Source organism: Ipomoea nil, unplaced genomic scaffold, assembly GCF_001879475.1.
Source record: "Ipomoea nil cultivar Tokyo-kokei standard unplaced genomic scaffold, Asagao_1.1 scaffold0900, whole genome shotgun sequence".
NCBI lineage: Eukaryota > Viridiplantae > Streptophyta > Magnoliopsida > Solanales > Convolvulaceae > Ipomoea > Ipomoea nil.
In genome coordinates, this window is record NW_017617328.1 from 2,418,087 (window position 1) to 2,441,075 (window position 22,989).

The following is a 22,989-nucleotide window of genomic DNA, read 5'->3' on the forward strand; positions in this document are numbered from 1 at the left end:
TGTAAGAATTAGAGAAAAATGTGTAAATACTATGGTCATTACCTTCTTTAAAATAGGGTTTTCACCAAGAATGCATGTAAATCCAATATTCCATTACTACCTTTTTATGTAATTTCTATCTTAGCTTTTTCCTGAATTTTGCATTAATGTGGAGAGAGAATACCTTTTCTCTCTCCTGAATTTCTCCTCCTTAGCCATGCCCTACCCAAAAACACTTCCCTCTATGATTATTACACCAAAATTCCCATTTTATATTGAATTTTACCACATGTATTTTCAAATTTTATTTTCTCACTTTTACTCTATAATGTGGTAAACAAGGATGAGATATTTTTGTCATGTGAGTCTCAAGAAAAGTGTCTGCATCAAAGATTTGTGAGAGGGATAGAAATTGAGAGTAAGAAATGAAAGTACAGTATTTTCCTTTTATATTTATTATAGTATTATACTTCAATACCAATAACATTATTTATTGCCCAAGCCCCAACTACTTCTCGTTGCGGTGAAGTGCGAACCGGCGGCTCCTTCTCCTTTACTGTTTACGGCACACCAGAAGTTCCAGCGAGACAGTGTAGATGGCGGCTCCTTTTTTATTTATTTTTTATTATTTTTTTAAGAGTAAAAGACATTTTTAGTCCTAAATTTATAGTGGCTTGGATAATTTTAGTCCTTTATAAAAAAATTTGCCATTTTATGGACAGAGTTATTGTGGCGAGGACATTTTTGGTCCTCCGTCTATATTTCTGTTAGATAACCGTCTGAGAGAGGGGTAATTACGCCAATTTAGGCTATCTCCTTCTATCTATTATATCTATGTGTGTTTTGTTTTCTTCTCGGTCATAATTCGAAGGAGTCGGAGAGTCCAAGTTGCAGTTGTACGAAGAAATTGCCGGAGAATCGAAGCTGCCAAACAGGTTACTAATCAAATAGATAGAAGGAGAATCGAAGCCGCCAAACACACATTGATATAATAAATAGAAGGAGATAGCCTAAATTGACGTAATTGCCCTTCTCTCATACGGTTATCTAACAGAAATATAGACAGAGGACCAAAAATGTTCTCGAAATATAGACGGAGGACCAAAAATGTCCTCGCCACAATAACTCTGTCCATAAAATGGCAAATTTTTTTATAAAGGACTAAAATTGTCCAAGCCACTATAAGTCTAGGACCAAAAATGTCTTTTACTCTTTTTAATAATTAAATAGGTAACGTGTTAGCAACCTGTAAAAAAAAACAATCGAACAAATTTAGCTGGTAAGTGTAGCTGATTAGACTTTAATTCAGTTCGTGGTGGGAATTGAGCACTTCGTAGTGGTAGATGGGCCTATTTAACACTTGTGCCTTATTATTATTATTATTATTATTATTATTATTATTATTATTATTATTTAAGTTTCAACTTTTGTAATCTTTTAAAGTAAATCTGATCATGTAGAGGTGGTTTTTTTTTTTTTTTTTTTTTTTTTTTTTTTATTCGACGGAGACTAAAGTTCAATCTTTTTCAACGAAGGTATGACAAAATAATTAAGATAGAACATGACATACTTTCTTCTCACGACATATAAATCGAGTGTTCAACGCGCGGGGTCAACGTCGTCTTGTGCTTTACTCGTTTAAGTCTCCTTAGCTCCAAGGACCACAACTTATTGTATGAAGGAGTGACCCTCACTGCACGGCATTCATGACCTCTTTTGGGTCTACTTTGCATTGTAGACCCTAGTTTAAAAATAACTTTCACATTCTATATCTATAATTGACACGTTCTGTATCTATAGTCACGTTCTGTATCTGTAGTTGATAGTTTTTGTACTTGTAACTATCATATTATGTGTCAGTAATTATCAACTTATTTGTTTATCTGTACAAAAATTATTAATTATAAGTACAAAATGTGCCAACGGAAGGTTCAAAATTTTTATATCAGGGTTCACAATTCATATGAACCCTAATCCATGGTATAACAATTGTAAGGTTGAAATCAAAAGATTAATTTGGGTCGATCATTGTTAATTGGGGACATAAAATGAGATGAAGAAAATATAAGTATACCGTCTTTGTTAATTTTAAAATATTAGAATTAGTTACAATTGATTGTTGTTGGTGTATAAGAAGATTAAGTGATTGAATTCACTCAAGAGTGGAAATAACAAAAATTTACAATATCAATCAACATCAGTATCGATCATACATGATATCATTAATTCATTATATATAACCATACATAATTATTTTATGTATTATTGATTGTAATTTTTAATGATACTTTATGTTACGATTGACATTACTATCAATCGATACTTTATAATTTTCCACATAGCATAAAATATACTCCGTATACAATAATAACCTTGCTAGTTAATTACTCTGATCTTTTATCAAATAAAAGTTGTCAATTATTTTGTTAGCAACAACTTTTTTTTTTTTTTTACATATTTAACTGATATTTGCTTAACTAATTAACTTAATATTCCAAAGTTTGAGGGATAAGGATGAAACTCAAAATCTAGAATTAAAGAATCAATATTAACATTATATTAGTTTTTCCAAGTTCAAAACTAATCTTTTGAATTAGCAAATATATATCCTAAAAGTATAAATAAATAAGGAAAATTGGCAAATAGGCTCTCGTACTTTACCTAAAAAGTCAATTAGGCACCTAAACTTTTTAAAGTTGCAATTAAACATATCAACATCTCATTTTAGTACAATAAAGTCCAAAAACAAATTACTGACCTGATATTAAATTTCACTAGGGTTCCAATCAACATTCCGACAACCTCCGACTAACTTCGGTGATATTTCCAGCAACAAATCGACCGACGACCGTAGAACGGTCGACGGTCAGTTTTGAATTAACAAAGAAGGCAACTGGGTTACTTTCTTCAGTGAAGTGGGGGTGGGCGAGCTAACCACCCAAGCTTTATAATATAAGTAAAAAATTCAATAAAATACAATCAAAATTGAAGTTCAAAAGCTAAAATAATACAGAATTCAATTAAAGAAGATCCAACATAATATTAAATTTGAAATACATTAATTATTCTAATTTTTATCACAAGAATAATAGAAAGATTAGAAACAAATCATCATATACATTATTCCCAGATTGAGCATATAGCTAATTTGCTTAAATGAAGGGGTTGCAATTATCTTCCGATAGCGGCGGGAAACTCCATATGATAGTATGGTTCATACAGTTATGTGAACCATGATCCGCACAATAATGATTGCACAAATGATCATATATTTTATTTACACAACATCTAATAGTGAGTGTAAATTTTTCTCATCACAAAAAAAAAAAAAAAAAGAAAAAAGAAACCAGCTAATTTATTGAGATGAACTAGCTATAGTTACAATTATCTTCCAGCACTAGTGGAAACTCCATATCAATTTTTATGCTATCATATCCAGTTGTTGATACACTAAAATTAAGATCATATCCCAAAGGAATTGATGACTCCATAACTAAAGCCTGTGATTCCATGGAAGTCGATGAATTATTAGCCCAGGGATGTTTTACTGCTCTCCTCAATCCACTTAGTTCCATTGCTACTTCCTTCATCTCGGCCAATCCTCCCCCTTGAAATTCAAACACCTTTTTGCAAGTAAGGCAACCTCTTGCAACTCCTTAGTAGTGCTTCCTTCGCATAAAATGTTGCCATCAAGAATTTTGAACAACTGATTTCCTTTCAACAATGAAAGAAAATGTTGAGATATATTTCTCTCTAATTCTGGGCCGTCAAAGGATATCGCCCTCTTACTCGTTAGCAATTCCATAAGGACAACTCCAAAGCTGTAAACATCGCTCTTTTTTGTCAAATGGTGGATTTGCATGTACTCGGGATCTAGATAACCAAATGTTCCTTGCAGCATTGTTGTCAGTTGAGTTTGATCTTGAGGGACTAATCTCGATGCACCGAAATCAGATACCTTGGCAATATAATCGTTATCGAGAAGAATATTCACATATTTAACATTTCTGTGGATGATGGAAGGAGAGGCCGCAGAGTGCAAATAAGAGAATACCTCAGCTGTTTCAGTAGCTATTCTTAAATGAGTTGACCAAGGTAGAGCCGATGTTTTGTCTTTGTTGTGGATATGCTCTGACAACGTTCCATTATTTATGAACTCATAAACTAGAAATGGAACTTCTGTCTCTAAACAACATCCAGAGAGTTTGACTATGTTTTTGTGATTGATTTGAGAGAGCAGAATTACCTCAATCGTTATGTTGTGCATCCATATGCACCATTCTTGGTGAATACGGGTGCATACGACGCCGTTTTGGAGTAATGGTGCCGTTAGTGGCACCGTTTCACTCCACCAATCAATTTTTTTAAAAAAAATAATAAAATACAAAAGCATCTGTGCATCGTTTCCTCTCCCATATCACTTCCCTCCACTACAGAACATAACTCTTTCTTCTCCCACACGATTCCCTCCAACTGCTCCCATCGTCGCCATTTTTTTTTAGCTTTTCTTCCACATTTCATCGGGTTTGCTCAAATTCATCGTCACCATTGTTGCCGGCGTCAGTCGTCGTTGTCGCAGATCACTTCCACTCTACAGCCGAGCTCAACTTCTTTCTTAGATAGGTATTATGTATTTTACGTTGTTACATCATGGATTTATATAAAATAAGCATGAATTTTCAGTATAATTTCTGTAATTTTAGACTAGGGTTTTGCACTGTTTAAAAAATGTATGAATGTATAGTTATATGATTATGAATGTGTATGTTTATGATTATGAATGTGTATGTTTATCATTATGACCATATCTGTCTCATCTTTGGTGCTTTTTGAGATTGTACTTATGAGTTTATAGATTTGTAGTTATAAGATTCTGGATGTATAGTACTGAGTTTATGAATTTCAATTCATACAAATATGAAAGGGGTATAGTTATGAGTTTATGGATATGTTGTTATACAATTCTGGAAGTATAGTTGTGCGTTTATGGAATTGTATTTATACAACTTTGGATGTAGTACTCTGTGAACCTTACTCTGTGCACCAAACTGCATTCAAGTGTTTTTAGCATAATTTGCCTTGTGGGTATAGTTATGAGTTTATGGATATGTAGTTATACAATTCTGGAAGTATAGTTGTGTGTTTATGGAATTGTAGTTATACAACTTTGGATGTAGTACTCTGTGAACCTTACTCTGTGCACCAAACTGCATTAAAGTGTTTTTAGCATAATTTGCCTTGTGGGTATAGTTATGAGTTTATGGATATGTAGTTATACAATTCTGGACGTATAGTTGTGTGTTTATGGAATTGTATTTATACAAATTTGGATATAGTACTCTGTGAACCAAACTGCATTCAAGTGTTTTTAGCATAATTTGCCTTGTGGGTATAGTTATGAGTTTATGGATATGTAGTTATACAATTCTGGAAGTATAGTTGTGTGTTTATGGAATTGTATATATACAAATATGGATATAGTACTCTGTTAGGAATATATTGTATGAGTTTTGATGAGCCAAATGTATTTTGTAGACCCCAATTTTATTTTATTTGAGTCAGTTCTGGTTCACAAAGTATGGTGCACCCCTGCCATGAAGCCTACGTGAAAGCTGTTTTGAAGGAAGAATAAATGTAAGCGGGATCATAGCTTAACACATTTATGAAGCATTAAGTCATCAAATGTTGAGATGGATGAGATGAAAGAAGAGTTGTTGAAGCACACTTGATACTTGATGATTTATAGTTTGAATCCCATTGAGAGCATTTTGGTCTAAAAAGGGTTAGACAAGCTATGGTGAAGTGCTATCATGAAGTAGTAGACATGAAGTAATATCACGAAGTATGATATCGGGGGGTGATATCATGAAGTATATCAGGTAGAGCTATCATGAAGAAATAATTTTTATAACATGATATTATGTGATATCGGATGATGACGTCACAACGTGATATGCTTCTACAAGAGTTGTGAAACTCACGTGAAGAGATGAGACAAAAGAATTTAAGTCTTGAGATGTATCAAATGGTTAACTAGTTGAGTTGGAAGAAGCCTTGCTAAGCAATTAAAAGATACATGGTTTGACTTTCACTACTTGAAGTAATTTTTGTCTTATGAAGACATGATAACAAGATCATGATACTAGTCTAACATGATACTAGTTCATGATACAAGGTGAACATGATATACTATCGGGACATGACATCATCATGATACAATTGTTAGACAGAAAGTTTTTTGAGAAGCTCTGTTTTGACGAAGGAGTCGAAGAAGCTGATACACGAAGGAAATATTTTAAATACTCAAGCAAGAATCAACAGATAAATTATTTGATCAACTTGACATATTAGATCAATAATTCAAAAAGTTTTTTGAGAAGCTCTGTTTTTGCGAAGGAAGACGAAGGAGTCGAAGAAGCAGATACACGAAGGAAATATTTTAAATACTCAAGCAAGAATCAACAGATAAATTATTTGATCAACTTGGCATATTAGATCAATAATTCAACAAAAGTCATGCTTGAGAGTAATTCAAATTTGGAGGCTACACATCCCAAGAAAAGCTTTGTCAGATTAAAGAAGAGCAACGACAAAATTATTCAAATCTTCTGACAGACGACGAAATGACTTTGCAGACCAAGTTGGCAAAATTATTTGATCAACTACAAATTCAAAATGGACGATCAAGATCGAAAGTTGATCAACGGGCAAATAGCTTTCATTGGCTATAAAATGCCCAAGCAGACTTGAAGACAAGTACGGGGAATTACGAAGAAAATTATCCAATCAAACATCAAGTGATATATTGAGCTATATACGATATAATTCAAGTCTTATAGAAGAAATCATTGTATTTCATTGTAAATCTTCTACTGAGTGTAGAAAAAGGGGTAGAGTAACTAGAGAGAGTGAAAAACCCAGTTGGAGTGTAGCTTTGTGCGTAGCACTCGGTTGTAAAGGGTAGAGTAACAAGGGGAGCTTGTGAAAACTCGGTGCGAGCGTAACTTTGTGCGTAGTTCTCGTGGTGTAGGAGTACATCTTGGTGCGAAGTACTCGGGAAGGCGAAGTAACAAGAGGAGCTTGCGAAAAACCTTGGTGGAGTGTAGCTTTGTGCGAAGCACTCAGAGAAGTGTTGGTGATCGAAGAATAGTGAATTTCCTCCTTGAAGTGAAAGGAGAAGAGTGGACTAGGAGAATTACACCACCTCTGAACCACTATAAATCTCTCTCTCTCTATTTAATTACTGCTCAATTATATTCCGTGCATGCTTATATCAACTGTGAACTAACCCGTTACGATTTATCGCGTATCTTTATCTGTCTGGGTTTGATAGTTCCCTCGTTTGCATGCAAGTGAAATTTTACATACATCATCCTTAATCTATATCAAGTGTTTCTAACGTGATACATGTATAGAATCTCTCTTTGAGCACTACACAATTAAAGCATAACACTTTGCCGTTACATTTTCCGCTGTGCACACTCTAAGTTGTTATACTTGTTTATTCTTGTTACTTAGAGTTGAAGTTACCAAAGTGTTGCTTGCAGAAGTAAAATTGAAAAGTTAGAGAAGTCTATTCACCCCCCCCCCCTCTCTCTAGACTTCTCGCCACCCTTTTCAGGACCAACATACTCTGTCAACCTTGTTCTGTGCACCAAACTGCATTCAAGTCTTTTTAACATAACTTTGTATGATTTTTATTTGCAGAAATGGAAGACTCAAATCCGAGGGATGACACTACACTTGGACAATTCGTCAGGTCAGTAAAGAAGACAAAAACCAGAGCGATATTGAACTCGCAGACTGCTCAGCTCACCCCTGCACAAAACGATGAACATGAAATCACTGATTCTGCAGAGCCTTCCACAAGGCAACAACAGGAAGCTGTCAAAAGAAAGAGGGAAAAACTAGCAAAACGAGAACAAGCACATAAACCTGACACGGATTACTTCAGCACGCGGATGGGTCCCAGACAAATGTTTGACCTTGTCAACCGCCTATCACAGGATCAGAAGGATGCTGTTGTTGATATCGATTTTGGAGGCATGCTACATCTGCAATTCTCAAGCAATTATTCAAAATTGGTTGAATATCTTCTGAAAAGATTTGATGTTTTCAAGTTAGACTTTGTATTGGAAGGTGATATTCTGCATGTCAACGAAGAGGACGTTGAATACACGTTGGGGATCCCCCGGGGAAAGAGGGATGTTGAGGAGGGTACAAAATTTGAGGAAAATTCTACGGCTGCGTATAATAAGCTCCTAACTGACTGGAGGAAGAGGTGGAATGTCCAGGCAGGGTCACCCATAACAACCAAGATGCCTGAGAGATAATCAGAAGAGGTGACCAGGGTGATGCCTTCAAGAGAGACTTTATGGTGTTCGCTGTTTCCTCCCTGCTCCGAGGAAACACTGGAAGATATACCAACTACCGAGTTCTTAAGTCGTTGCTCAACATCCGGGCAATTTCAAGACTGAATTGGTGCCGATACACATACAGGTCTCTCATTGATTCAATTGAGATTTACAAGGAACATCCTACAAGATCCTTTCCAGGGCCAATGGTATTCATCCTGGTAAGATCCTATTATACCTCCTATTATACATAAACTGCTTTTAATTATGGAATTATAGTTATGCAATTATGTAATTATAGTTATGCAATTCTGGATGTGTGGTTATGCAGATATGGATGTGTGGTTTTGCAGTTATGGAATTATAGTTTTGCAATTATGGAATTGTAGATATAAGATTATGGATGTGTAGTTATGCAATTCTGGATGTGTAGTTTTGCAATTATGGATGTGTATTCTTTCAATTATGAAATTGTGTTTTTGCTGTTATGGAAATATACTTTTGCAATTATGGAAATATAGTTATGCAATTATGGATGTGTGGTTTTGTAATTATGGAATTATAATTATGCAATTATGGAAGTATAGTTATGCAATTCCGGATGTGTATTTTTAGAATTATGGAATTATAGTTATGCAAATAAGGATGTGTAGTCATGCAATTCTGAATGTGTAGTTGTGCAATTATGGAATTATAGATATCCAATCATGGGTGTGTAGCTATACAATTCTGGATGTGTAGTTATTCAATTCTTTAACGTGCTCTTCTGTAATTTTTGAAGCTGTTCTACTTCGACCGGGTAGAGTTCAAAGGCATGGCTGTCAACCGAACATTCCCGGCAATCAAGGCTTGGACAAAGATGCTTGTACGCAAGAGAGTATCAGCTGAAATAAGATCAGGGGGTTTTGGAAAGGGGAAAGTTATCCCTAGATTTCAGAGGCCTACCACCATTGCAACAACATCATCACCCCGACCTGCACCTCCTCCTGCTGCAATACCTAGACTAGTACGCAGCCCTGTTGCTACACCATCCGTTCCAACACCATCTGTGCCACTGTCTAATGTTGACAGAGTGACCCGTGTGCTTCAGAAGCTTACAACAGATGTGCTGGAATTCAGTCAAGTCATGTCTGATATTGGCAAGCAAGGGGCCCCAGTTGAGATCATGAAGAAGGCTTTTTCAGAAATCTCCACGATGCTGAGTGCTGCAAGCACAATTCAACCCACTTCTAGCCCAACTGCCTCGCAACTGGATGACATATTCTTCGGAAGTGAGAGCTTCACGGCAGCAGTTGACTCTTTGGTGGAGGCCTTTGAAAAAACCAGAAAGGAAATGGAAATAGAACCCCGGTCGTTTGAGCTACTTGGACGCTCTACTCCAACCCCACCACCATCTCAAGAGTAGCCTTAGACACCCTGGTGGAGAACATTGTGAGGAATGCAGAAGTATCAACCTCGAAGGAGAAGGAAGCAACTCCATTGCTAATTATGGTGCCATTTGAAAAATCAGCAACTCCTACTACACCTGCTGCCCAAGCTGCTGCTGAGGTTGATGACTTTCATAGGTAGTTTACTGCTTTCTTGTGTAGGTTTAAACTATTAATATGATGTTCAAATGATCAATAATTATGAATATAAAGTTTGATTATTATGAATATGTTCTTATTCAACTATTCACATTGATTGTAACAATTATGGATATATAGTTCTCAAATTATGGATATATAGTTTACAGATTATGGAAGTGTAGTTATGCAATTCTGGATCTATAATTGTGAAGTTATGAATTTATAGTTATGCAATCCTGGATGTATAGTTGTTAGTTTATGGATCTTTATCTATGAATATATGGTAACATAGCTGCCTATGTTTTTTGTAAACAACAAAGCTATGGAAGAAAGTGAATCTGACGTCGAAGATGTCATCGTGAGGAAAATACCTGTGCGGAAATTCAGAAACATCCCACTTTATTTGAGGTCGCCGTACTGGACGAAGAACAGAGGCTCCATCCATAATGCAACTCCCAAAGAAAAGGTCGTTTCAAACTACGCATTTTTAGAAGCCTCAAATGAGCACCCAGGGGGTATGTTTCCATCCACATATTTTACATGAATTTTATTTATTAATTTATGTTCTTTTATTTATTTATTTTTTGTGTTGTAGAGAGACATTGTTCCAATACGGTGACTACTACTTATCAAGGGATGATTTTTCCACTCTGTGCAATGGTGAGATACTCAGCAGCTTCTTAGATGCCTGGTCCTTGCGTTTTTCATTGCTAAACACGTCCCGTGCAGTTGAGGAGACAAAGCGAGTCTACTTCTCCACTCTAGTACATGTAAGTTTTCTAAAATTATGAATATATAGTTTTCAGATTATAGATATGTAGTTATTTAATTCTGGATGTGTATTTGTGAAATTCTGGTTTTATAGTTTTGTAATTTTGGAATTATAGTTTTGCAATTATGGATCTATAGTTATGCAATTCTGGAAATATAGTTATATAATTCTGTATGTATAACTTTAACAGTTTCAAAGTATATTATACAAATTATGAATACTCATTCCTGCATTTGTGTATACAGCTGCAGATTGATCCTAATGACCAGTGGATGAAGGATCTCCCAACTGACATGAAAAAGAAGAATTTCATGTTAGCCAATAATATGACTAACACAATCTAAAGTAACAAGGAACCTGTCATCGTATAGCGGAAGCCTTCAGGATCATCTGAATACCCTTTGTCATAGTTGTTGTTATTGCCATGAGATAGCAAACCTGCAGGATAAACATTAGTGTTTTGTCTACCACTTCTCTCCCGAATACCTGATGGTGCGCGTATTCTGAACTCGAGAGCTGTGGGAGGACTGATTATGCTTAGAAGCCTACATGCCATCAACGTAGGCAGATATTCAGTTAAAGCTTAACTGAATATCCTGAGTTGCCTAACAGACTAAGTCACTAACTGACTTAATATTCCACTTGCACCACAACCACTTAATTAATACAATATATATTATAATATATTATATTAGGGAAAATACTTACATTCTCCCACTTGGTGCAAGCACTGGCACAACCTATATTAAAGAACAAAACACATGAAACATAGTAATACGTCCTCTACTGATCAAGTGAGTAGTACCTTATATGATCACATGCATTTAAATTCCATAACTTAGGTTCTTTATGAACAAACCCTACGTTTATTTTTAGTCCCTTAATGGATGTTTCTCAAAATATATAATGTGCACAACTGAATGAAGAAACCATCCAAATTCACTGTATGATCTCTAAAATCTTAGAAGCATGCCTTTAAGTAGAGATCTCTTAATGTTAGCATAATGCTAACTATATTCTATGACTTCTTTATAAGTTAACATAAATACTACCTCTAACGGCTAAGAGCTTGGAGTTGACACGTCTGTCACTCCCACTCATTAAGATAGCCAAAAGATAGTCAAGTCACAGAAACATTCCAATAACTTAGACAACAAACCAAAAAAGTTCAAGTCCATAAATTTGGAATCTTAAACATACACCAACTTCTCAAATAATCTCAAGGTCCACCTCGAAATTAATTGAACATTACGAGTCTTACTTATTATGTCTTACAAAATTGTTTTGAGCCTTACAAACCAAAAATAGCCCAGGATCAATTTTGAAGAAACTAAAGACTCTGTTAATTGCTAAAGAATTTATTAATTGGCAGTGCACCACAAGTTAAATGTTTTCGTTATAATAAATTCATTAATATTGTTACAACATTTTCATAAATATGTTGTACAACCAAACGTTCAATGAAATGAACTTATGAATTATAAGAACAAAAAACTAAATTAATACTTGTGAAAACTTTTGGACTTATTGCTAGACGCACAATCCAATTTGGAATGTATGAAAACAATTAAATCCATTAGCTTAAGTGGAGTATTTTAATGATCTTTTTCTAAATGATCACTCCCACTTATTAAGATATTCTTTAGCCAAATTAATGATACAACACTCATAATTGATTTGACCAACTAAATAATGAAGATATAATTCTCCACCATTAGTTGGGTATACTAAATAATCAATATTTGGTTCCAATTATAGTCCAACTAAATGAATAATTAATGAGGACATGATTCTCCACCATAGTTGGACATACTAAAATAATAAAATACGCCTTCCAAAACCAAGTTGGAATTCGGCTCAGAAGATATATTTTATTATTGAAATCCAAAAGAGGTATATCATACCACGTAACTTACTATAGTTAGTCCAAATAACCAAGTAAGCTTCGTGAAAAATAATTAATAAAAGGTGTATCTAAATTTTGGGAAGTGACTAACTACATGTTTTTCCAATGCAAACCATGAAACTTAGAATTATAATTGAACTAAATTTATAAATTCTAAGAAATTGAGATAAAGTTATTATCTAATGGGTTGATGAATTTATTGATATAAAACTTGCCTGTGGGCTAAAGTTTTAAATCTATTAAATTCAATTAAACACTTATGATAGTATTTTATCTCAGTTACTAAATAGTCAGAAGAATCTAGTGACATAAAACTTGCCTGTGGGCTAAAGTTTTACTCAATAAGATCTAACTGAAATTTCATGATGAAACAATTAACAAATGAGTTGAAGAATCAAGTGACATAAAACTTGTCTGTGGGCTAAAGTTTTAATTCAACTAGATTCATTACAACCATACAATTATCAAATTGGTTGAAGAATCAAGTGACATAAAACTAGCCTGTAGGCTGAAGTTTTAGTTCAATTAGATTCATTACAACCATTATGACAAAAAAAAAAAAAAAAAAAAAAAGGAGATCATGTTCCTTATCTTAATCCCTGTGGGCAAATTAAGATATATGACCTAAAGTTTACATCATAAAATTAAGCTTCATGATAGAGGTGAATCTTTATTTCTATCAGCACTGATAAAACTACTAAACGACATTCCGATACATAATTGCCTGTGGGCTAAATTATGATCATAGTTCAGTATTTCATCCTAATTAATCATACAAATATAACGAAATTGCCTGTGGGCTAAATTCCATCATATTACATACAATTAACCACAATTGATATGTCTAAAACTTTATGTGACCCTAAGAACTCAATATATAATTTTAACTAATTAAGGATGTTGTGGCTACTCCCCAACTAATTAAAATTATAGGATCACTAGGCATTTATCATATCCATCTTTATGTGATTTGAACTTTAGACAATTTTTAGTAAATTAAAGATGCGGTGGCTACTCTTTAATTAATCTAGAAATTGTAACCACTTGGCAAAAAGGGAAATTAAAGCCTAACAAACAAAATTAAACCAACACACGATAGACAATTATTAGGCATACTCCCAGGAAAGTTGGTCGAGACGAAGCTCGGTTAAATACCAACTCCTTAGACAGAGTAGCGTGGCAAGGGGACAGTAGCAACAAGGCTTTTAAGCCAGGGCCATAGAACTAGTATTCCTTCCCAAGATACTTCCCTAAGTCATGTGTTCTCATGTTTGAAGTAAAATCATTTGGGAGATCTATAAAATTGTAGATTCACCTATGGATAAGGCTTTAAATCGATGAACTAAATCAACAGACTAAACGTGCTTAAATTCAGGCACTATGGCAGCTAATTTTATGCATAACGTTCAACTTAATAAGGAACTAAATCCATTCTCAAACTATGCTTTCTAAAGGCATAATAAATCGCATAATCTAAAAAATAAAATATTATGCTTAGAACATATATGCATAAAATTAAATAATAAACTCATATATTCCAAATAAATTGCATAACTGAAAACAATTTTAATATGAGCAATAACCTCAAGTATACAATTAATATTCAAAACTAGTATGACTTCTAACCAAAAGAAATCCAAAATTTGAATAATAATATAATAGATATATACCTTGAAAGGTTAAAACTATAAGCCCACGTGAAAAAGTTTTAATTGCATAAAATCAACTTTGTGAGAAATAGGCCGAGTTCACAAATATCAAGCCATAGTATATGTTTTATTTGTAAATAAAAAACTCACAAATTCTAATTGCATAATTAAACTTTATATTATGCACTTAATGTGATTAAAAGCATAAAACAATCTAAATAGTATGAAAAACACCAAATGTGTATTCAATTATTCATACCTAACTAAATGTGGAAATTAACATCTAAAATCATAATATAAATAAATTATGTGATAGATTGTCAAGAAAACATGTTTTTCCAAAATTCTGAATTGATTAAAAAAATCACTTTCCAAAACTCAATTAATAACATTATTAATGGCAGAAAATTGCAAATAAACCAAAAAGCAATAAATAGCCATAATAATATTATTATGTTAATGTGGAGACTAAATATGGAAAAACAATAGTTAAAACTGTTAACCTTTAAAAACATTTTCGGAAATAACTTTAAAATTTAATAAAAAGATGTCCGAAAATAAATGTCACAGAAATCAATTTGGAAACAATTCATGACTTAACCATAAAAATAATGTTATCATTAATTAAAATATTAATAGTAATAAGGAGCATTATAACCACTATTAACATTTAATAATGAAAACATAGTAATACATATCTTAATGTTTCCATATTCTTAAGGATAAAATGTGAGTATTCCAAAATGGTTAACAGCTATAACAATATATAGTTACCAATAATAATAAACTGTAAACTGTAATTAATGATTTGCGTACCGTAATGATGCAAACTGCATCTATCGATAGCACTAACCTCGATAGCGAAGAAAGCTTCCAAAATCTCCTACCTTCGCGGAGAGTTTAGTTGGCTCGTCGATGTTAGTAATCTCAATGAATCGCCCAACGGTACGAGACAGTTTAATGGTAACACTTAATTACCATTATTAATAATAATGGAAAAAAATGAAGTGACATGGGTAATCTTAACAATGTACCAAATATAGTAGATTACCATGAATGAATAATTATTATGAAAGATAATAAATGAGATTAGCACCTAAACTTAATAACATTAATTAATAATGTAAATTAATAATAATTACAATAAATGTAAAACTGTAATTAAGGGATGCCAAATACTAATCTCAATTTACCATATAATAATTAACCATGACTATAATGAGTCATAATGAAACTGAAATTAAGGTATAACCAAATTACCATTCGAAAGGCAATATATCAACTATGTACATTGCTTGTCATGAAAAATACTTAAGATTATCGTTAAGACCCTGAAAACTATTAATAGATTAAAATATAATCAACTTAAATAATAGTTATAATTCTTAATGGCCAAAACAATAATTATAATTCTTAATGACTTCAAATGGTAATTGTAATCCTTAAACCCTTAATGACTCAAAATCACGCAATGATAATAATTATAGCACAAAATTGCTTAAGTCAGGCCCATAAACCTTAATGTCCCAAGTTAATTATAACATGAATGATAAATGTTCTAATATAAAAATAGATCCAAACATTATATTATCACCAACAATAAATACCGTTAACAAAATACGGTAGTTAGTAATAATTGAAACTTAATAAACATGTTATAATCAAAATAAAATAAAAGGTGCTACAATTATTATTAAAATATCAATCAAAGAAGGTGGAATCCATACTTTAATGACCCAGATAGGTTCTAAATAGTTTGTTCAGAATAGGTTTAAAAGTCCCAAGTAAAAAATAGGACTAAAGTATGCTCAAAATTAAATGAGAAACCAACAAACTCACTTAATAGGCTATATTGTCCAAAATTAGCCTAAGGATCTAAAATCGAATGATATTTAATATGAAGGCTATGAGTTAATAATATGCTATATCCAATCTTAATATATGCTTTTCTAAATGTATATTTATAATAAAATAATTTTTTAAAAAAAATATACAAAGCATGTTTGGATTTTTGCAAATTAATATATTATTAACTCATAAATACTAAATAAATTGCAATAATTCAAGCAATTTAATATGCACATCAATATTAAATTAAAATTCAAGTAGCAAATTTAATACATAATATTTGCTCAAAATTGAATAATAATTTAATTGTGAATATAATGCCAAAATTGAGAGAAAACTAAAAAGCATTAATACAACTCTTAATATTAAATTAAAATTCAAATAGCAAATCAAAACTTCGCCCAAAAATGAATAATAATTTAATTGTGACATGAATTACTGTAATTGAACTAATAGTGGCAATAATTCAATCACAAATAATGTCACAATTAATCTGAACTAAAATTTGAAAATTTTAATGCCAAAATTAAATAATAACTAAAGGGCATTATTATTTCAAAATTAACCAATTACTTAATATTACCATTTACCAAAATCATTTACAATATTAATTAAGGTAATATTAATATGGCAATATTAAACTAAATAATTACCATTTACCAAAATTAATATATATAAATATAACATTATTAAGTAAGGTAAATATTAATATATGGTAAATAAAAAGGATAATTGCATGTAAATAGGAGACGTACCATACAGTCGTGCATCCGTCTTCTTCGCAACTCTCTATTCCGCGGAACCAACGCCGCCTGATCTTGAGGAGCAGCGATCTGAAAGAGACAGAGGTGGCTGGAGCTAGTGCGACCTTAATGAGAGAGACAACAGTGACAAGCCGGGAACCCAGCGCACCTCCGCCGTCTGTCTTCGTCGCAACATCTCTCTGCGCGTCGCCGGACACTACCCGCGACCCCAAGTCGCGTCGTCCAGCATCGCCTGAAGGAAGAGAGGGGCAACGACGTCGCCGGAAATCCAGCCCGCCTCCACTATCTTCCTCGCCGTCGTTCTCATGGCTACCGGCAACCGGAGGGAAAACGATGCAAACCGACCGGAGGGAGCTGCGTCCATGGCGGTGTCCTCCCAGCGGCAAGGCTCACAGCAGAGAACCAAAGCCCACCGTCCGCCGTCGGCCGCCACTCCTCGTCTCCCACCTGCGGCAAGGTCGATGGCGTTCTTCGCGTAGCTGGAGTGGCCGGTGCTCCTGAATCGCCACTTACTCGTAGGCAACAACAATAGAAAATGGAAAGCCCCCTCACGGCGTTGCCATTTACCGGTCCGTGCTCGCACTCTCGTGATTCCAGTCAGACCACAAATAAAAACCCATCATCAATAAATGACATTGCAAGCATACATGAATTTTTTTTTGTATGTGAAGGAAATAATAAAATTTCATACAATATGATTTTCATGGAGCCAAAACAAATATTTTCAAAATAAAATATTTGACGCAGCTATGAAATATCCAGCTTTGGGAACCTAGATATCAGTGACGCAGACTTAGTAAGTTCTATTACCCATGTCCAATTTGACTTTATCATGTCCAAAAATATTAACATTACTTTAACTTTTAATTGGAATTAGATATTTTTCGTAGTTCATCGCCATGATCACTACTTCTTGATCTGTTTCAACATAAAAGAACGTAAAGTACAGGTCATAGACAACAAGGAGTTACCAGCTGATGTTTCAGAGAAGGACAAATATGGTGACTGCCCACACTTGTTGGTAAAATTGATAAAAAAAAAAAAAAAAAAAAAAAAAAAAAAACCTTGACCTTCTTATCAATACCTATATATTGACTTTAAAGCATTATCAACACTAAACTAATTTTTTTGTCCAGATTGAAGCATTCAACGATTACCTTAAAGCGGAGTGCTACTCCTTATATGTGAGATTGCAAAAGGTTGCAATAGAGTTCTTTAAGTTGGACTGGGCAAACACGGAAAATGTCACTGATTGCGGAGTATATGTACTCCGGCATATGGAGAAATACCGAGGGACTCTATAAGACTGGCAGCCAGGATTCAAGAAGAATATGCGCTTGAAATGTAAGAGTACAATAAATATATTACTTTCAAAATACATTAAAAAACTACATAAAACTAATTACTTAATGTTGTTTATTTACAGGCAAACTTCATGTACGAATTGCGAGCGAAATATGCTGCCAATCTCATAAAGTGGAGGATGAACGCAGTCAGGGGGGAGGTTCTACAAGCGGCCAAAGGTGTCTCAAAGAAAAAGTGAATGAATATATATCTTCAACATGTTGACTGTATTCTAACAATGTGAAACTCTTTGTGTTCTACATTAACAATGTCACTTGACTCTGTGAATGCATGATGCTAAAACTGAATACCAATTTACTTCTGATCTATGCAATTCTATTTTTTATTGCACGTATGAAATCTAGAATTGCATGACTACACATACGTAACTTCATAACTATAGATCCATAATTGCATAACTACAAATCCATAAGTTAATAACTGTACATCCATAATTGCATAACTAGAAGTCCATAACTATATAACTATACATCCATTATTTCGTAAAGACAAATTCCATCACTATGGAAACACATCCATAATTGCATACCAATAATTCCATAATTGCATAACTATAATTCCATAATTCCAAAACTACACATCCATAATTGCATACCTATAATTCCATAATTGCATAACTATAATTCCATAATTCCAAAACTACACATCCATAATTGCATAACTATACACCCATAATTGTATAACTATAATTCCATAATTGCGTAACTGTAAATCCATAATTGCAAAACTACATATCTAGAATTACAAAACTATAAATCCAGAATTGCATAAGTTCAATGATAACAACTTGTATTTCTCAATCTACACCTACATTGTCATCTAAACCCTTACTAAACTGAACAAAATCTGAACTCGAAGAACTTGGATGTACGAGGTAACCATCACCAGCAAGCTTGGATATGCCTTCCAAAACTAAAGACTGAACAACACCCTTTGTACTCAACGCAACTTTATTTGCAGCACTCCTTCTCCCCCTTGCAAGACTGTACTTCTTTTCAATAACACCACTCCTCCTTTTATTACGCTCATCTTTCAATCTCCGGCTTGAAGGATTTTGTACACCACCACTTGAAGATGGAACACCACACTCTTCAATATGCACATACCCAATCTCAGCTTCAACCTTTTTCTTTACATCGTCAACAGCTTCATCACACAATTTTCTAGCTACACTACTATCTTGGCTAGAAATAACTAATCTTTGAAATTTCCTACTAATATCAAAAACCCAAATTGAAGGAGGGACACCAACATTATAAACCATAGAATCAATGTTGACATTCCTACCATCAATAACCTTTTTAGTCCATCTTTTAAGGATATATTTGTCAGGGATACTAGAAACACAATGTACATGAAGAATGCGTAGACAATGACAGCATAGAATTCCCAACTCAGAAATCAACTTGCAACTACAAGAAATGTCCAAGTTGGCTAGGTTAGAACTAACTTCATGCCTTATAATGTCTATATCTGGCCGCCAAACGTGATACTTGTGTTGACAGCCATCATTCAACACCATTTCTTGATGACAAGCACTGCCTTTCATAAATTGTTCCTCAAACAAAAAATATATCTCAATAGTATATACCTCTCTAGCATGTAAAAGAAGTTTCACGTGCTCCATCATCATAGTGGGTACCCCTTGAGCACAACGAAAATCTTCACCATTCTCTTTACTTCTCCATTCAGAAATTACGCTTACAAATGATGAATAGAAATCACACAGACTAGCTGTCTTAGACAACCTTCTAGAAATCGAATGATTTGTAGTTTCACTCCTTTGTGACGACAAAATGCCGCCAGAAAAATAATCCTTGCTAAATGCTGGACACCACTTCTCCCTACAGTCATAAAGCTTTTCTAACCAAGTATTCTTGTGACATTTATAGTCAGTCACCAACCTGAAAATGATAAGACAAAATCACTAATGATTATGAAGCAAAATAACAAACAACATCACCACTTCTCTAACACATGCTCAGAACTTTCGACTGCTATATATGCATAATTGATATACTATATATCCATAATTGATATACTATATATCCATAATCCATATACTACGTTTCTAAGGACAACCAGTCAGTTCAACTGCTATATATGCATAATTGAAATACTATATATCCATAATTTATAGACTATACATCCATAATCCATATACTACATTTCCAGGGACCACCAGTCAATTCAACTGTTATACATCCATAATTGCTATACTATACATCCATAATTGTTAAACTATACATCCATAATTCATATACATCCATAATAAATATACTAAATGATCAGAAAGCCTAATACTATATACATATGAAATATAATCCAATAATACTATACATATGCAACATAATTCAATAAAAATAATTAATTACTAACATACCTTGTCCAATAAAATTGAAATTCAGCTTCGGCCTCTGTGTATTTCAACACGTAGTTAAACATATCCAAGAAATCCTTATTATTCCTTAACTTCTTGATATGCTTCTTTGAATTCTCACCAATATGCCATATGCAAAGACGGTGACGTGATGTTGGAAACACTTTAGAAATAGCAGCAGCCATAGCTGCACATTGATCTGTCATGATAGACTGTGGACACTTGCCACCCATAGATCTTAAAAACGCTTTAAACAACCACACAAACGATTCTATCATCTCGTTCATCAAAAACCCACATCCAAACATTACATTCATGCAATAGTGATTCATCCCTACGAAAGGGCCACAAATCATATCATATTTGTTGGTGCGATATGTCGTATCATGCACTAACAAATCCCCAAACACCTCATAATCTCGTCTCATTTGACCATCCCTCTAAAAAAACGGCATAATCTTGCATCCAAATCAAGTTCAAAATCACAGAAAAAATCGAACTCGGTAGACTGCCTCTTCTTAAATATTTCAATTAAAGAGTTAGAATCAGTTCCATCCAATCGCTTCACTGTATCAGCAGCCATTGAATTATAAGCATCTCTATTGGTGAAACAAACTAATGGAGACCCCCTGATTGGTGTTTTAGGAACCTAATACCATCCGGCCAGTGCAACTCCACTGCCCTTCAAACCTTATAAATATAAGAGCTGATTATCTCCAACACTTCTATGTGAACGAAGTAGATGACTCGTGTTGAACACACATAACTCATGATTGTGCACTCTCTCATGTTTTGTAACTTTCCACAACCCATCATCACCCATGTCAAACTGAACAAATGTTTCACACCTTGTCCTTGTGTCAATTTTTGAATAAGCCTTAACCCCACTATTTGCCTTATAACCAGCCTTAGAACAACAAAAGTTCTTCATTTGAATTGTGTTAGTAGATCCCTTGTAGCATTGATGACCCTTCCTCACACTAAAACCAAGTCTATATGCATAATTGTTATACAACTCAAAAGCCTCATCAACATTACTTACTACCAAACCAACCAAATCTTGATCAACTGAAAATATAACATAATAATAACCATTTCCCTTAAAATATAATTCCTAACCAGAATTTGCTAATTAAAAGGTAAACAACTATGAATAAACCTGGAATTGATGAAGAGCCATAAATATCTACATCTACTTGATCTGAACTCACTGAACCATCCACAATGCCTTCACTAACTACATTATATAGACATGGTGAACATTATTTCAAACAGTTCATCAAACAGCAAAAACAGAGTATATACAAATTCTGGATATATAGGTATGTTATTATGGATATATAGTTATACGATTCTGGAAACACATACGCAACATATTGCCAAAACAGAGTACCAGCGAATTCTAAATATATAGATATGAAATTCTGGAAATATAGTTACGAAATTATTGATGTGTAGTTATACAATTCTGGACATAATTATATAAACATATGGAATTATTGTTTTGCAATTCTGGAATTGTTGTTATACAATTATGGATATATACTTATGAGATTTTGTATAAATATTTACAAAACCAACAAACTCATATTCATTGTATCACAATCAAACTAAATGTCAGATTCTAAACCCAAACATCACTGCTAAAAACAACTTTATCGCAAATGAATCACAAAATCATACAAAAACGCAAAAGGAACAGATGCAAAAACAATAGCAACATGCAACGCACCTTGAATCGAATGCCCAGCACCAACTGCAAAATTTGTCTGCTCTGTTCCCTCCTCCATCTAACTATCAATACGTAAATCTCGATTGCGATTGCGGTTGCGATTAGAATGCGAATGCGGAGATCTCAATTGCCAATTCCATAGTGAATAACTGCCAAAGATCGAATTGGAAACTTGGAAAAGGCACCGAAAGGAAACAAACACCGTTAACGGAATTTTTTTTTTAATAACATACCGCGTCCTTACTCTAAAACGACGTCGTGTGCATCTGTATGCACCATGCATGATGTATATAGATGCACAACATAATTTGCCCAATTACCTTATTGATGAACTGCTCGACTTGGGTTGGGTCCATTATTTTGGACTGTTTAACAGCTACTACTCTACCATCAAGAAGGTGTCCTTTGTAAACAATGCCAAAACCTCCTTGACCAATGATTTTAGTTTGGTCATAGTTGTTGGTGGCTTTTTCAAGCTCTTGGGCAGTGAAAATTCTTGTTGTGCCAGAAGATGCATTACCTTGGACAATCCTCTGTTGCAGAATCAATCCTCCATTCTCCCTAAAGAATTTCTCCTTCATTTGTACTGATTTCCTCCGCCGATGTTCCAAGTACAGAGAAAACCCAGCGATCAGCAGCACTATCATGCCTAAAGCGACACCTGCATTCAAT

The 22,989-nt window shown here is 33.9% G+C and overlaps 1 protein-coding gene across 1 annotated transcript; it reads right to left on the reverse strand.

Moving 5' to 3' along the window:
* Nucleotides 1–3,565: 3,565 nt before the first annotated feature.
* On the reverse strand, nt 3,566–4,246 carry LOC109179384 (putative wall-associated receptor kinase-like 16). Its single transcript, XM_019328879.1, has one exon. The coding sequence runs from the start codon at nt 4,244–4,246 to the stop codon at nt 3,566–3,568; it is 681 nt and encodes a 226-aa protein (XP_019184424.1).
* Between the last annotated feature and the right edge of the window lie 18,743 nt (nt 4,247–22,989).